Below are 14,140 nucleotides of genomic sequence, written 5' to 3'. Positions count from 1 at the left end.
TTCACCCATGGGTGCTTCATTTGGGTGTGACGCTTTTTCTTAGCACTTCTTGTCCCAGATGAAACATCTTAAAATTGCACTTGAATCTATTATATTATCTGTTTTCTTCCAGGCAGGATAGGCAAATCCCCCCCCCAAATGCACATAAACTAAAAAGCTGGTTGGAAAATGGCAATTCTGAGTCATCTGCTGCACTCGGTTTGTTTAGACACTTTTCTCCTTGCAAGTAGTGCAGCTTTATGTCCGTAAAAGTTCTTGTTCGGTGTAGGAGCCTCTTGCTGTGCTAGTACAGTAAGCCCCTGATGGCACCTCAAAGACTCAAGCAAGTTGTTTTTATATTAAAGTGGAGTGGCTAAGCTTTTTTAACCCCTAGGAGCTGATTAGCAGTGCAAAGTGTGGCCACCCCACACACATGTTCGCAGGACACACAGAGCCCTCCCCATGCAAAACAGCTGTTTCTGCTTATCAAATTATCAATTTGATGGGGAGCCTTTTTTGCTCCTTTTTGCCAACAAGGGGAAGTTTGCTTGGGGGAACCTGACTCGGCCCCCTGGGCTTGGTAGTAACTACATATGACTGAAAGGAACTTTGGGTTGGAGTTTTACAGGACCGACCCCCCCAAATTAGCATGCACAAGGCTTGTAACATACAGCTGCAATATTACAAATACTTGTCTTGGAGCATCTTCTGTGGAATTCAGTGCGGGACTTGCTCCATAATAAACCTTGGTGGTATTGCACTGCACACCTGCTGCAACCCTGCTTCCAAGGTCTCTGATGAGTCTTGTGGAGCTTGGAGCAGGGATGGGTGGACCTGCGGCCCTTCAGGTGTCGTTGGACTCCACTCCCATCAGCAGCAGCCAGCACAGACAGGTGATCATCAGATGATAGGCGCTGAAGCCCAACACCAACAAGGCAGGCAGCTTCCGCATTCCTGACTTGGAGCGTGGAAAACTGAAATATACTGGGAGTCGAGAGTGGATTTCCTGCTGTTTATTCAGCTAATAGAAGTGAGGAGGAATGGAAGTTCCCCCAGAATGTCTGCTTTATATACATTATTTACACAATGGGCCCCACGTGATTGGCTAATTCCGGGATTCTCCTGTAGGCCAATCAGGTTGCGGATTCACTTCCACCGGGAGCTGGATTGGGTGGCTCCTGTGGACCAATCAGACTGCTGCATTCTGGACCCTATTGTTCTAGGATCAATCAGACTGCTGCATTTTGGATCCTATTCAACTCAGTACATGACAAAAACCCAGCAAGCAAAATTTTCCGTGCAGAGCAAACATGCAAATAAATAAAGATGCATGTAAAAGCTACTCGTAAATAACTGCCGCCACACACTTTAGTTCAGCTTTCCCCAACCCGGTGCCCTCCAAATGCTAAAAACTACAATTCCCAATGAACCTCGCTGATGGGAGTTGTAGTCTGAAATATCCAGCGGGCGGCAGGTTGGGGAAAGCTGGTTTCGCGGTTCCTCCCCGCCTCCGTTCTATCCCCGCCCCTTTCGAATCCCAAGCTCTTCCGGGAGCAACCTCCGGCGGCCACTAGGGGGAGCCGGAACTTTTTTCCTCTCTTTACGCACGCCGCTTGCTTCAGCCGTGTCCCTCCGCAGGCACCGTGGTCCTTAAGGCGCATGCTCGGCAAGGCCTGCCGGGATCTTTCTCACACAGCAGCTGAGGAGGGAAAGCTGAGTCGCTCCTCTGAATTGTCCCTCCGCAGGGACCGTAGCTCCTAACGCGCATGCTCGACAAGGCCGGCCGGGATCTTTCTCAAAAACACACAGCCGCTAAGGGAAACCCGAGTCGCTGTTCTGCCTTGTCCCTCTGCAGGCACCGTAGCTCCTAACGCGCATGCTCGGCGAGGCCTTCTCGTACACCTGAACGCAGAGCCTCTGAGGGGAACCCAGGCTGAGGCGAAGATGTCGGGGGTCCCCGCGGTGCGGATCAGCATCGAGTCCGCCTGCGAGAAGCATGTTCAGGAGGTGGGCCTGGACGGGAGCGAGACCTACCTGCAGCCGCTCTCCATGTCGCAGAACTTGGCCCGCCTGGCGCAGCGCATCGACTTCAGCCAGGGCAGCTCCGGCTCCGAGGAGGACGAGCCCGCCGCGGCCGCCGGGGGGAGAGAGTGGCCCGGGGCCGCAGGAGGGGAGGACGAGGAGGAGGAAGGTGGGTAGGTAGGGAGCGATGCCTGCCCGTCGCCACCGCTATCGTGGACTTGAGGGTCATGTAGTCCAACCCCTGCCATGCCCGAACCTGAAGCAGCATTATTATTATTATTATCATTATTATTTATTATTATTTATTGCATTTGCATGCCACCCTTCCTCTGAAGATCGTGGAGCGGTCCACCGCATTTTTTAAAATACCCGGGGGTCTCAGGGCAGTTCACAAAATAAAATCAAGATATAAAACCACAAAGTACATAATAATAATAAAAAACAACAACCCAATAGGCCCCCCACCAAAAAAACACATTTAAAAGGGGCATAAAAATACAAAGCAAGAACACAAATTACGTGATCAAAATGAAAACACCGACCCGCTTTTAGGCTGCAGGTAGAGAAATCTCGTTTTTAATTGTGTTCTCTCCCTTGTAGAAATCGCAGGCGAATCCAAATCCAGTGAAGGTGTAGCCAAGCCCCCAACACACTTTTTTCCCCTTCCTAGACAGTGCTTTTACTATTTGGTTTTAGTTGCAGATGGGTAGCCGTGTTGGTCTGCCATAGTCCAAATAAAAAAATTCCTTCCTGTAGCACCTTAAAGACCAACTAAGTTAGTTCTTGGTATAAGCTTTCGTGTGCATGCACACTTCTTCAGATACACTGAAATAGAAGTTGCCAGATCCTTCTATATATTGAGAAGGTGGGGAGGGGTATTACTCAGAAGGGTGGTGGGAATCGGAGATTGGCACATAGCTGAGATGAGCCTGTTGACGACTCTTAACGACTGTAATAGGTCTTACAGGAAAAGGCAAGGGGTGAGGAGGTGAGAGATGGCTTAGTCATGTATAATGAGATAAGAATCCAATGTCTCTGTTCAGAGAGAGACCTGGTCTTATCTCATTATACATGACTAAGCCATCTCTCACCTCCTCACCCCTTGCCTTTTCCTGTAAGACCTATTACAGTCGTTAAGAGTCGTCAACAGGCTCATCTCAGCTATGTGCCAATCTCCGATTCCCACCACCCTTCTGAGTAATACCCCTCCCCACCTTCTCAATATATAGAAGGATCTGGCAACTTCTATTTCGGTGTATCTGAAGAAGTGTGCATGCACACGAAAGCTTATACCAAGAACTAACTTAGTTGGTCTTTAAGGTGCTACAGGAAGGAATTTTTTTATTTGGTTTTAGTTGGGGAGACAGTACGAAATGTGACCCCTCTGCCAGCAATCTGGCCCACTTCCTTATTTCTGCTGGAGGGGAGGGTGTTTATGCCAACTCCTTTCTCAGAGTTGTCAGCTTGGATATCTTAAAAATATCTGGTAGGTGTGGACCACTGAAGAAGGCATTCTGGGAAAGGCCTTGGTGGATTTTGACACATGAGGAGGCTGGGTCTGTAGGGGAGAGGAAAAAAACCAAGCTTCTCACCCAATTTGAAATGTCTGGTTTATTTTATGAAATATCTGATACCTAAACCTGAGACACAAAATATCAACTGGTGGATGGATAGCAAACTTTTTCTGCATTGGTTTGTTTATTAAGAAATTTCCTACAAGGCTAATGAAGAACTTTGATGAGTTGCAGAAGATTCTGGGCCATAAACATGCTTCTGTATGTGCTCAGTTTCTGCGTTTTGCTACTAAGGATTCCTGGACTTCTGTGTGGCCCCTCCCCAACTCTGTGCATCCTGGAAGATGTTCAGGACACACCTCAACCACACTGAATCACGGATTAATGAAGTTAGAAGTTTTCCAGGAATTCATCTAATTCAATCCCTGGTTCAGTGGAGGATCTACAATACGCAGGCTGCAGCTGCAGCGTCCTTGATGGATAGCTATCCAGCCTCTGCTTACATACTTGCAGGCAAAGGAGAACTTAGGCAGTCAGCTCCACTAGCAGGTATCTCCTAATCTATAAATGAAAACTGCTTTCCTGCACACTTTACTAGTATTGATATTCATTTTTTTATTGGGAAGCTTCTAAAGCTGCTCACCCCCTCTCACTGAGTTGAAAAGGAAACAAGCATGGGAAATTGCATTATAGTGACTCAGACCACTGGTTCAGCAATTCTCTGGGGTTTCAGATGGGTCTCTTCCAAGCCTTACCTGGAGCTAGTGAGGAATTGAACATAGGACCTTCTGTGTGCAAAGCAGATGGTCTACCACTGACCTTTGACCCTTCACAAATGGGATACAACTCCATGGCATTCAGCTTTCTATCCATAGTTATAGCAGCACCTGTGTAAAGGAATAGCTCTCTCGATGATTCCAGCAATAGTAAATAGACATCCTGTGTCTTTCCTTCATTTGTGCACTCTAGGTTTGGTAAAGTTCCAGCCTTCGCTCTGGCCCTGGGATTCAGTGAGGAATAACTTGAGAAGCGCTTTGACAGAGATGTGTGTGCTCTATGATGTTCTCAGCATTGTCAAGGATAAAAAATTTATGACTCTGGATCCAGTTGTGCAAGAACCACTTACCCAAAAGCAGGTACAGCCCACCTGTTCTGTTCAGGCCACTATTAAAACTATTGGCAAAGATGAACTGTTCCATTTTGGTTAAAATTCATAACTTGTTTCTGTTTGTATTTATTGTTAACTGTGGGCTACATTGTCAAATATGAAGTAGTTTCCTTTTCAAGAGGGAATTAGAATTTGTCCACACGTGCTTTTAAGCTGAAATTGGATTTGTTGCCTAGAAGACACAATACAGTATAAGTTTCCTTTTTGCTTGAAGTTTTGTTTTGTTCATAATGTAAAAGGAGAACCAGTGGCTCTGCAGATAGTGATGGACTCCCAGTTCCCACTGGTACCAGCCAGCATGGCCATTAGCTGTAAATGGTGGGAGTTGTGATCTAGGAACATCTGGAGGGATACAGGTTGCCCCATCCCTGGTGTCGACAGATAAGGTCACATTTAAATAAAACTGCAGTTCTGTTTCCTCATTTCTAGAATCAAGTTTTGCAGCTGATCTCCAAGAAGAAGTCGTTAGCTGGAGCAGCCCAAATTCTTCTGAAGGGAGCAGAAAGGTTATCTAAATCGGTTGCAGAGAGCCAGGAAAATAAGCGACAGAGAGACTTCAACTCTGAGTTACTAAGACTGAGGCAGCACTGGAAGCTGAGGAAGGTCGGGGATAAGATCCTTGGGGACTTGAGCTACAAAAGTGCAGGTATGGTAGGCAAAGGATTGGTCTAAAGTTTGCTGAGTCTAATAATAATGTTTTTGATCACCTCTTCTTCCACACATGATAGAGCTTTGTATCTCCCCCTTCTGAGTTGAAGCAGGACTGCCCAAGACATTTTGCTGCTTGAGGCAAAGAACAAGATGGTGCCTCACCCCCTACATTGCATGTACAGAAACTGCCTGGAGTGGCTGTTGGATCTTTCTTCAACATGAGCAACAGGACAGCATCCACTGCACTTGAAGGCAGCAGGCTAGCTTAGGGGACGTGTACAACTCTGTTCTCTAGCAGAGGGGAATGCATGGAGGCTCAGAAGGAATCGGCTAGCGGAGAACTTGTCACTGAGGCAGCTGACTCACTAATAATAGGGCTGGCCCTGTCAAGAAGCATAGAGCAGAAGGAGAAAGACATATTGGCAACTGAGGAGCTAGGTAGTAGATATGGTTGCCAACCCCTGTATTGTACCAACTACTCCTTAGCTTTGAATTATAACTAAGATAGTGTCCAGTTCAATTCTTGTTTCTGCCATGAATTTGTTAGGCATGCCACAGTCTCTCAGCATCATCCACCCCCCATCCCTCCCTCAGTCTACAATTTGGGGATAATAGTACTGACCTACTTTGCAAGGTTGTTGTAAGGATTACTGTGAATGAGCAACACTGTATGCTCTGTTTCCTTGGGATAATTAAAGTTACTATTTCAGTGAAAATGTTACTATTTCAGTAAAAATACTAGGATGACATAGAAGAAAAATGCAGTACTCTGAACATTCGTAGCTTGTGATAGCAGTTATTTGTTGCATAGAGTAGTAATATGTTGTCTAAAACATTACAGATTATAAGCTAGCATGTATGTACTTCATTTGATCATATTATCGTGGTATGAACATTGTAAGAAATACCAGAACATTTAAACTATGTTTATTTTTAGGGTCTCTCTTTCCTCATCACGGTACATTTGAGGTCATAAAAAACACAGACATTGATTTGGATAAAAAGATTCCTGAAGATTACTGTCCATTGGATGTTCAAATCCCAAGTGATTTAGAGGGATCTGCCTATATAAAGGTTTGCCCAGTTGTTGTTTTTAACGTTTTGTTAGTGTGTTCTTTGAATACAAAATGACCCTGTTTTCTTCTTCTTGAATAAAGGTGTCTATTCAGAAGCAAGCACCCGATATAGGGGATCTGGGTACAGTAAATCTGTTTAAAAGGCCGCTTCTGAAATCAAAGCCAGGTATAGTTATGGTCTGTATTTGAATGGTATGTCTCAAAAGACTCTGTAAGCATGAAAACTGAATAGAGCTATTAAAAAATAAACCTACTCTTGAAAAGCCCAATATCTTCACTGATTCATAATACTCTGCTCAAAGATCTAGACGTGAAATTAAATGTATTCTTTTTTGCCCACCCTCACTGAGCTCTGCATAGGTGATATGTATTGTCTTCAACTTGAGTTGTATTTAAAAAAATTCAAATTGTGTGCACATTTTATCAGCCATCTTTTTCTCATCATTTAGGTTGTGTAATACTTTGACAGTCCATATAAATATAGCTGCTTCTGTCAACTTTACAATGGTGTTTTCCCCTTCCTCTCCTTCAGGGGCTCTGCATTGGCAAACGAAGCTGGAGACGGCACAGAATGTATTGCTGTGTAAAGAAATCTTTGCTCAACTGTCTCGAGAAGCTGTACAAATTAAATCTCAGATTCCCCACATAGTTGTGAAGAACCAAATAATTTCCCAGCCATTTCCAGGTAAGAGTTCCGAGACAAATTAAAATGAAGAATCTGGCAGTTTTTTGCATGCGTGTAGAGAGCAGATCTCAAAAGATGTGTCATTTAACCCAGTAACTTTCAAGTCTTAAGACTCTTGCAGGTGCATGGCTCTAATCTGTCCAAAAGATACCCAAAACTATCATCTTGCTTGTATGGACTGATCCAGGCAAAGCTGCCAGCATTTTCCCGTTTCCATAGGCTAATTTTATGCCTTATATGTAAGAAATCAGCAAGTTTATGTGTAGGACAAATGGAGTAAAATATATCTAGATATGTTGTATGTGTTGCTGTGCTCTTATATGTTAAAACCAAGCCATGCTTTCTCTCTGCCCCATTTCATTATGTAGGCTTGCAGCTGTCCATTTCCTTGTGTCACTCTTCAGATGACAAGAAATCCCAGAAATCTGCTTCCGATAAGCAAAGTCCAGAGGATCATCTTTACGTTCTAGAGCATAATTTGCACCAGCTGATTAGAGAGGTGATGTCAGCTTGCTCTGTCCTTCCTGTTAGCTCACTTATAGAAAGCAGCTGTTGTTTTAATTGCCTACTAAAAGGGTGTGTAATATTTGCATTAAGAGCTGTGGCAGTTTCTCTAAATGTTTTTCTTTTTGGAAGGGTGGTAGTATCTTGGCTATGCTTACTTTAGGGGCTAATTCTGGGCACCATGGCTTCTTAAAAACAACAACAACCTAGGCTGTGCTGCTTTTTCTCACAGTGCTGCCAGTTAGATAAAACAATCATCACTATTCAGCAAACATTGTCCCACCCAGTATCGTTGAGTGGGACTTGTAGCAGATCTTCTTGCAAGGCCAATTGAAGCGGGGAATGAAAACAAAATGATTGCATGGGATTTGTGTCTTTTGATTGCTGGAACCAGCACACAACTAACTCTTCCCTTCCTCTATTGTGGATTCTGTTTTCGGTAGCAGGAACTTTTAGACTGTAAAAAATTAAGAGCATATTCCATTTGCAGAACAGCTTCTTGATGGGTTCCTGAGAAGCATTTTTATTATCTCAGTGGCAACTTGTGGGTCTGCCTCTAATCATGACAGAATATTGTTCCCTATTAGCCCTCCTTGATCTCCATGTATGGTTGAGAACTTCTCCCCAGAGTACAATTGCAAATGCATTACAGGAAGAATTAGCATCAAAGACTTTGGGGGTGAGGAACGGCACTGTTATTTTTGCAATACGGAGAGAGAAGTCATGTGATGTACTTGAGTATCTATGGAGAGGTTTATCATACGTGCATGAGGATCTAAGAAAGCGAATGGAATTAAAACTACAGATCTCTGGAAAGCAAATATCTTTTAAGCTCTTGTTCTTCCGAGAACGATTTCCTTTGAGTGTCATTGTTTGCTGATAACCTCAAGCTCACCAGTGGGGAACCAACTAATTCTCATCCTTGACCATTGGTCATGCTGGCTGGGTGTGATGGGAGTTGGGAATCTAGTAACATTGGGAGGACTGTAGGCTCCCCAGAGCTGCTCCGGTGTGACATAGCTGATACAGAGCAGGTGCTCCTGGAAACTCGAGAAAAGACAGAAGACATTCAGAAACTATAGTGGAGAGCTTTGTTCATAGGTAAGGCAGTGAAGGATTTCAGGATAAGTCTCTGATTGCTAGACCTCCTGATGAGGTTGTATTGGGTTGTATTTGTTTTTATTATGTATTATTTATTTTTTTATATTGTAATTTTTATGTTGAGAACTGCCCTGAGATGTATGGGTACAGGGTGGTTAATTAATTAATATACCACCCTGTACCCATAAATCTCAGGGCAGTTCTCAACATAAAAAATACAATATAAAAAATACATAATAAAAACAAATACAACCCAATAATCCCCACTAGTCATATGATCACTCCCTCTCCCAGGTGGAAGGGGGAGACAATCTCTAATTGTCTCCTTTACATCAAAAAGAGAAGAACTAGGTACTTCTCCTGAGAAATGGCTTTCAAGATCTGCGTTCCCTTTCCTGGCCAGTATTCTTGAGCTTTACAAAACCCAGGAGAAATTTTGATTGTTTGATACAAAATCATGGTGTGTTTTTTGCTTTTGTATTTTCTCAATAGTTAAAAAAAGATCGTTTAATCAAGTTGTGTACAGTTGTTACTCAGCAAACAGTTCTGTTTTGTTGGTCTTTGCACAGTTTCTGACTTGAGACTAGAATTCGCTTGTTCTCTTGGCTTCATTGCAGCAACTTTTTTCCCTCCTCAGTTTCACAAGCAGACCCTGAGCTCCACCATGATGCCTCACCCAGCTAGTGCACCTTTTGGCCATAAGAGAATGAGACTAGCGGGGCCTCAGGCTTTTGATAAAAATGAAATCAATTCCTTGCAACCAAGCGAGGGGCTGCTAGAGAAGATTATAAAGCAGGCAAAACACATCTTTCTCAGACGCAGGTATGCAACTGCATCTTTTGGAGAGCGCTTTGCAAGTTAATTCGCCTGAACGCTTTGCTTGTGCAGCAGGGATTATATCCAATATTTTCTGTCAATTTATGGAAGGAATTCTTCAGAGAAGGGGCGGGGAATCTTTGGCCCTGCAGATGCTGCTGAATAACAGCTCTTGTCAGGAGAAAATTTAGGGGAAAACAGCAGGTTGGGGGGATTCCTTTCATCAGCCAACAGAGCATTGACTACACTCCCAGATGATTCCTATAGGAAGCTATTTATCACAGGCAGATAAACATAAACATATTAAGTAAGACTGTCCACTGTCTGTACTGGACCACACTGATTTTTCAGCATGCTTAATTTTAAGTGTTACGTATGTGCTATATAGATCAGTGCACAATGATGTCCAAATGATGGACTCTTCTGCTTGGAAGAGCCTTGCTGGTCAATGGCCAGACTGATGTTCCAGGGACAACATGGAATGAGAATTGAAAAGGAGTGGAGTTGATTCGGGAAAGGGGCTCAATTCAGGGGAGAATGCAACGAGTAGTGGGTAGCATTTCAATTATGTTGGGTGGTCCAGATATCTGTTCAGGGAAATCTAGTCTTAGCCAGTACGCTTTAGTGGTTAGAATGTCAGACTGCACCCAGGCAGAGCCAGCTTCAGATCTCCACACAAGCTGATTGGGGACCAGCAAAAGAATGTCAAGCTGACTTATCTTGCAGGGTTGTTGTGAAGATGTAATGGCTGGGAAGAGAAACACCATCCTGAGCCCCTTGGGGGAAAGTGTAGGATAAAAATAGAATAAAAAACAATCTCATGGTAATCCTGTCCTGGTACCTGTGAAAAACCTCTGGCAACCAATCTGGCTTTGTGTCTGACAACCTTGCCATTCTGGTCTGTTTTGGCCTTGAAGACCCATTTGCTGCCAACCAGTCTCATCCCTGGGACTCCCGGTACCAGCTCCCAAGTTTGGTTCCTGTTCAAGGAATCAACTTCAGCCTTCATGGCATTAAGCCAAGGCTCAGCATCTTTAGAGGTTAACTCCTGAACCTCTTTGAAGCTTGAAGGTTCCCACACCTTCTCTGAGCTACTAAGTGAGGGAGCAAACCTAATATGTTTTACCTGCAAGGTAACGTTACTTCGGGACGCGGGTGGCGCTATGGGTTAAACCACCGAGCCTAGGGCTTGCTGATCAGAAGGTTGGCGGTTTGAATCCCCATGATGGGGTGAGCTCCCATTGCTCGGTCTCTGCTCCTGCCAAGCTAGCAGTTCAAAAGCACGTCCAAGTGCAAGTAGGTAAATAGGAACCGCTCTGGCGGGAAGGTAAACGCCGTTTCCATGCGCTGCTCTGGTTCGCCAGAAGCGGCTTAGTCATGCTGGCCACATGACCCGGAACGCTGGCTCCCTTGGCCAATAAAGTGAGATGAGCGCCGCAACCCCAGAGTCGGCCACGACTGGACCTAATGGTCAGGGGTCCCTTTACCTTTTAATGTTACTTCAGGAAAGCTGATTGCAGAAAAGCCCACTTTTTTCGTTCTTTTTTTCAGTGTATGTATGTTTTACTGGTGATAGTTTCTGTCTTCCTTGCAATGCTCTGAGTCTTTTTCCTACATTTATTGTCTTGTTTTGCAAGACGTGCAGCTTCAACCGATCAATGTGCTGAATAATATATGCCTCCTAGTGTCTTCAGGAATGCCTATAAAACATTGATGTGCAATGTAAGGTTCGCTTAAAGTTAGGCATCATAGTCTCGGTAGCATTTGAGATGTGTCAGGCTTGAAATATTATCAATATCAGTTTATGTTTATGGGCATTGATGTCTAATTTGATCAGGCAGAGCTTATTATTTTTCCTCACCAGTATAAAAATGCAGTGCCTCCAAGTCTTCTGGGATCTTGTTCCTTTTGTTTTCAGAACTGCTCGAACCATCGACAGTCTTGCCAGCCGTATTGAAGATCCACAAATTCAGGCGCACTGGTCAAACATCAATGATGTCTATGAATCAAGTGTCAAAGTCCTGATCACCTCTCAAGGTTATGAGCAGATATGCAAGTGAGTGTGAAAGGGGGGGAAATGTTTGCACCTTGCTCCTTTGGTGGAGGAAATTTTTGGATGTCTCTGTAAATACCCAGCTGGGGAGGTCATTCCCCAATACCCAGGACTTAGAGGCTCAAATGCCTTTTTGAAAAAGGGAGTGCTAAGCGTGAACTATTCCCATTGGTGTTTGCAATGCATATTTGTTGAACTGAAGGATCATTTCCCTATTCACAATAGTACTCTACTTCACTCTGCTTTTAAGGATTGCTGCTGTTGAAGGATTGGTTTTTAACTGTGGTGCAGTGCTATGCTTTTGACTTTCTCAGGCAATGGAGGTAACCCCTGTTCCTCTACCCTGAAACTCCAGTTGTGCTCATATCTTATTGCTTTCAAAGGTCCATTCAGCTGCAACTAAATATTGGTGTTGAGCAGATCCGAGTAGTGCATAGAGACGGAAGAGTAATTACGCTATCCCACCAAGAACAAGAGTTACAAGATTTTCTTCTCTCTCAGGTAAAAACCAGGAATCTTTTGCCTTTCTGTGGTGGGCGTGTGATTGCAGCAGGACCTTGGACGCCTTCTTTTTAAAAATGGAATTCTTGCGATTGCAGATGTAGATTTAATACAGTTGTAGGAGTTTGAAGTTCTCATGCTGCATCTGCAAAATATTGCGCTAGTAGCAAATAGCAAGAACAGGGAAATTATGTCTGTGACTAGGGACCTGTTTTCAGTCCAAAGTTTGTAGTGCAAACTTGTTGAGCCAACTTGATTCAACCAGTAGTATGCTTAGAAAGTATAAGGGGGGACCCCTGACCATTAGGTCCAGTCGTGGCCGACTCTGGGGTTGCGGCACTCATCTCGCTTTATTGGCAGAGGGAGCTGGCATACAGCTTCCGGGTCATGTGGCCAGCATGACTAAGCCACTTCTGGCGAACCAGAGCAGCGCACGGAAACACCCGTTTACCTTCCCGCCGGAGTGGTACCTATTTATCTACTTGCACTTTGACGTGCTTTCAAACTGCTAGGTTGGCGGAGCAGGGACCGAGCAACGGGAGCTCACCCCATCACGGGGATTCAAACTGCCAGTCTTCTGATTGGCAAGTCCTAGGCTCTGTGGTTTAACCCACAGCGCCACCCGCATCCCTTTAAGAAAGTATACTTTTCTGTTAAATTATTCTTTTTGCCTTGGGAGCCTCCATCTGAGTCAGGATGGCTTGCTCGTAGTCACAGACAACCAAAAAGTGCTGTACTGTGTCACTTGACATCTCTGTATGTCTTTCACTCCTGTTTACTACTAGAGCTTCTGCACTGGTGACTCTTGAGTGTGGAAACTGCTGTAGATTAAATGCAGATGTGTCTTTATGCTACAGTACCTAATGAAATAGCTGCTCTATGTTTTGAGAGAGTAATGAGAGAGAATGTGGCAGGAGGCAGGGGCTAAGGGGGGGAAACGCAACTGAAATATCCACCCATTCATTTTTTTAAATTTTATTTCAGATGTCACAGCATCAAGTGCATGCAGTCCAGCAGTTAGCCAAAGTTATGGGATGGCATGTGCTCAGTTTTGGTAATCACGTGGGTCTGGGCCCAGTGGAGAGTATTGGCAATGCGTCAGCCATAACTGTGGCGTCACCAAATGGAGACTATTCTATTTCAGGTACTGTGCTGGGAATTAAAACTTGCTGAGAACCTATATGCTGCATGCATGTGAGCTAAAAAGAAAGAAATTGCAGTTAAAGTACAGTAAATACAGCATTGTTACAGTGCAGCTTTTTTTAAAAAAAGACCACAACCCACTCAGATTGGAAAGTCAAAAATGGCACAATATGACTTAATGAGGACTTGTGTGGTTCCTAAGAATTGTTGAAGGCACAATCACCAGAATGATATTTCTTATTTGGTTTTATTTTATATAGCATTTGCTTATTTTAACAGATGGGTTATGTCACCACGGGAACCTTTGGGTTAAAGGGTGGTTTACAATTTTAGTTTAAAATCTTTACAAAATGGTGCATAGTTAATGTTGTTGTGTTGCTGCGCTTGTTTTCTGCAGTACGCAATGGTCCAGAAAGCGGCAGCAAGATTATGGTTCAGTTCCCACGCTCCCAGTGTAAAGACCTCCCCAAAAGCGACGTGCTTCAAGACAGCAAATGGAACAACCTTCGTGGCCCATTCAAAGAGGTTCAATGGAACAAAATGGAAGGACGCAACTTTGTGTACAAAATGGAGCTCCTCATGGCGGCCCTGACACCCTGCTCCTAGACCTAGCGACGAAATGAAAAGGACTATTGTTTTGGCACAAAAGGGAATGACGCTCTTACAATTCTGATAGTTGCCAAGTTGCATAACCTGTGAAACGCCATTAATTTCATTTTTCTCTCCCCCCCCCCCTTTTCTGGAAGCAATGTCTCCTGCCATTTCTGAATGTTGAATTAAACTTTGCCATTGTCTTGCCCGAGTCCCAAGTTCTTGATGAATAGTTCATGAGGTTTGTAAAATGGAACTCGTCTTTGCTTCCATCTTTACAAAGGGGTTACCTGGACTGCTTCCGTAGAAAATGTGGTTATGCCCAGCTTAGCAAGG

At 44.2% G+C, this 14,140-nt stretch overlaps 1 protein-coding gene across 1 annotated transcript; it reads left to right on the top strand.

Moving 5' to 3' along the window:
• Positions 1 to 1,715: 1,715 nt before the first annotated feature.
• MED17 (mediator complex subunit 17) lies at positions 1,716 to 13,948 on the top strand. The gene is made up of 12 exons (XM_081197658.1): positions 1,716 to 2,170; positions 4,485 to 4,651; positions 5,113 to 5,329; positions 6,272 to 6,408; positions 6,492 to 6,576; positions 6,943 to 7,095; positions 7,464 to 7,594; positions 9,338 to 9,522; positions 11,435 to 11,572; positions 11,953 to 12,070; positions 13,055 to 13,214; positions 13,611 to 13,948. Exons 1-12 carry the CDS (start codon positions 1,924 to 1,926, stop codon positions 13,817 to 13,819), a joined length of 1,947 nt encoding a protein of 648 aa, XP_081053784.1. The 5' UTR covers positions 1,716 to 1,923; the 3' UTR covers positions 13,820 to 13,948.
• Positions 13,949 to 14,140: the final 192 nt, after the last annotated feature.

The sequence above is a fragment of the Podarcis bocagei genome, assembly GCF_964188305.1.
Source record: "Podarcis bocagei genome assembly, chromosome: 6".
NCBI classification, from domain to species: Eukaryota; Metazoa; Chordata; class Lepidosauria; order Squamata; family Lacertidae; genus Podarcis; species Podarcis bocagei.
The sequence above is the reverse complement of the archived record's forward strand: the minus strand, read 5'-3'. Positions and strand labels throughout refer to the sequence as shown.

Coding starts and splice junctions, on each gene's coding strand:
- MED17 (XM_081197658.1), top strand. CDS start 1,924: ATGTCGGGGGTCCCCGCGGTGCGGATCAGCATCGAGTCCGCCTGCGAG. Junction 2,171..4,484: donor GGAGGACGAGGAGGAGGAAG/GTGGGTAGGTAG, acceptor TGTGCACTCTAG/GTTTGGTAAAGTTCCAGCCT. Junction 12,071..13,054: donor AAGATTTTCTTCTCTCTCAG/GTAAAAACCAGG, acceptor ATTTTATTTCAG/ATGTCACAGCATCAAGTGCA.